Source organism: Uranotaenia lowii, chromosome 2 (genome assembly GCF_029784155.1).
Source record: "Uranotaenia lowii strain MFRU-FL chromosome 2, ASM2978415v1, whole genome shotgun sequence".
Taxonomy (NCBI): Eukaryota; Metazoa; Arthropoda; class Insecta; order Diptera; family Culicidae; genus Uranotaenia; species Uranotaenia lowii.
The window spans coordinates 91634259-91635548 of record NC_073692.1 but is presented as its reverse complement, the minus strand read 5'-3'; the positions used below and the strand labels follow the sequence as shown (position 1 = coordinate 91635548).

Sequence of the window (1290 nt, the reverse complement as noted above, 5' to 3'; positions counted from 1 at the left end):
CGATCATGTAAAAGTATGAAAAAAATTCAAAAAATCTGAAAAAATAATCAAAAATAGTTTGAAATGAAAATAATCGTTTAGCAACATTAATTCAAAATCGATCATTTTGTCACTTATACCCCTTTGGCTCTGAGAGCCTCATTTCTGGTTGTTGTCTTCAATGTTTATTTTAAGATTTATTATTCTTGAAAAATCGATATTTAAGATATTAAAGTTGGGATTTTACAGCAAAATATCGTCACATTTTATAATCCCTGTTTCTCATCGATTCTAATTTCTCTCTTTTTATTTCATAAATAAACAAACAGTGGAAGTTAACAAATATAAATGTCTTTATTTTAGTCAATTCGATACATGATTCTAGATATTGTAAATTCATTTAATGATGTCCTTTCTTGTGGCCCCATTTCTTGTGATGGTCCTTGCCACCCTTCTTTCCGAAATCTTCCTTGTGGTTCCAGTGCTCATCATGGCCGTGCTCGTTCTTGTGGCCCACATGGTCGTGATGATGCGATCCCTTCTTCTTGTGCCCCTTCTTGCCATAATGATCATGGTGATGACCAGCCTTCTTGTGACCCTTCTTCTCGTGGCCACCCTTCTTGTATCCATGCTCCTCATGGAAGTCGCCATACTTCTCATCGAATCCTTCATCGTGATCCTCATCAAAGAACTTCTTCTCCTTCTTGAATTCGTCTAATTTATGGATTTCGTGATGTCCCTTGGTCGAGTGTCCTTTCTTGAAGCTACCACTCTCCTCGAACTTGTGTCCCTTTTCTCCCTTCTCTCCCTTCTTGCTTTCCTTATGGTATCCACCTTCATCGTTGTGTTTCTTTTTGTGACCTCCTTCGTCGTGGTATTCCTTCTTGTGCCCTTCCTTATCGTGGTGTCCCTTTTTGCCTTCCTCGTGCTCCTCATCGTGTTTGTAACCCTTCTCTCCCTTCTCGCCGTGGGACGAATGTTCTTCCTTGTGGTGGTCCTTGCCACCGCCATGCTTCCATTCTTCGTCCTTGCCGTTTGGCCTTGCCTGCACTGCCAAAATCACACAACAGGTAACTGCCACCAGCAAAAGCACTCGCCCGGACCCCATGTTGATTCACCTAACCTCAAACACCGTTCGATCAACTCTACTGTTAACTGCCGGACTCAATATGCTATTTATAACCCGAGAACCCACTCTCTTCCAGATTCGTTCAATCAACTGAAAAATCGCCAAACTTTTCCTGACGCGATTCAAGAAAAAAAAAAGGTTTATCAAGAAACGACTTACTGACTGCCGGGCTGGTTGTTGTT

The 1290-nt window shown here is 41.2% G+C and overlaps 1 protein-coding gene across 1 annotated transcript; it reads right to left on the bottom strand.

The window, feature by feature from the left end:
- Positions 1-379: 379 nt before the first annotated feature.
- LOC129750045 (probable zinc transporter protein DDB_G0282067) lies at positions 380-1087 on the bottom strand. Its single transcript, XM_055745242.1, has one exon. It carries the CDS (start codon positions 1085-1087, stop codon positions 380-382), a length of 708 nt encoding a protein of 235 aa, XP_055601217.1.
- Positions 1088-1290: the final 203 nt, after the last annotated feature.

Excerpts from the sequence above, each read along its gene's own strand:
- LOC129750045 (XM_055745242.1), bottom strand. The coding sequence starts at position 1,087 with ATGGGGTCCGGGCGAGTGCTTTTGCTGGTGGCAGTTACCTGTTGTGTG.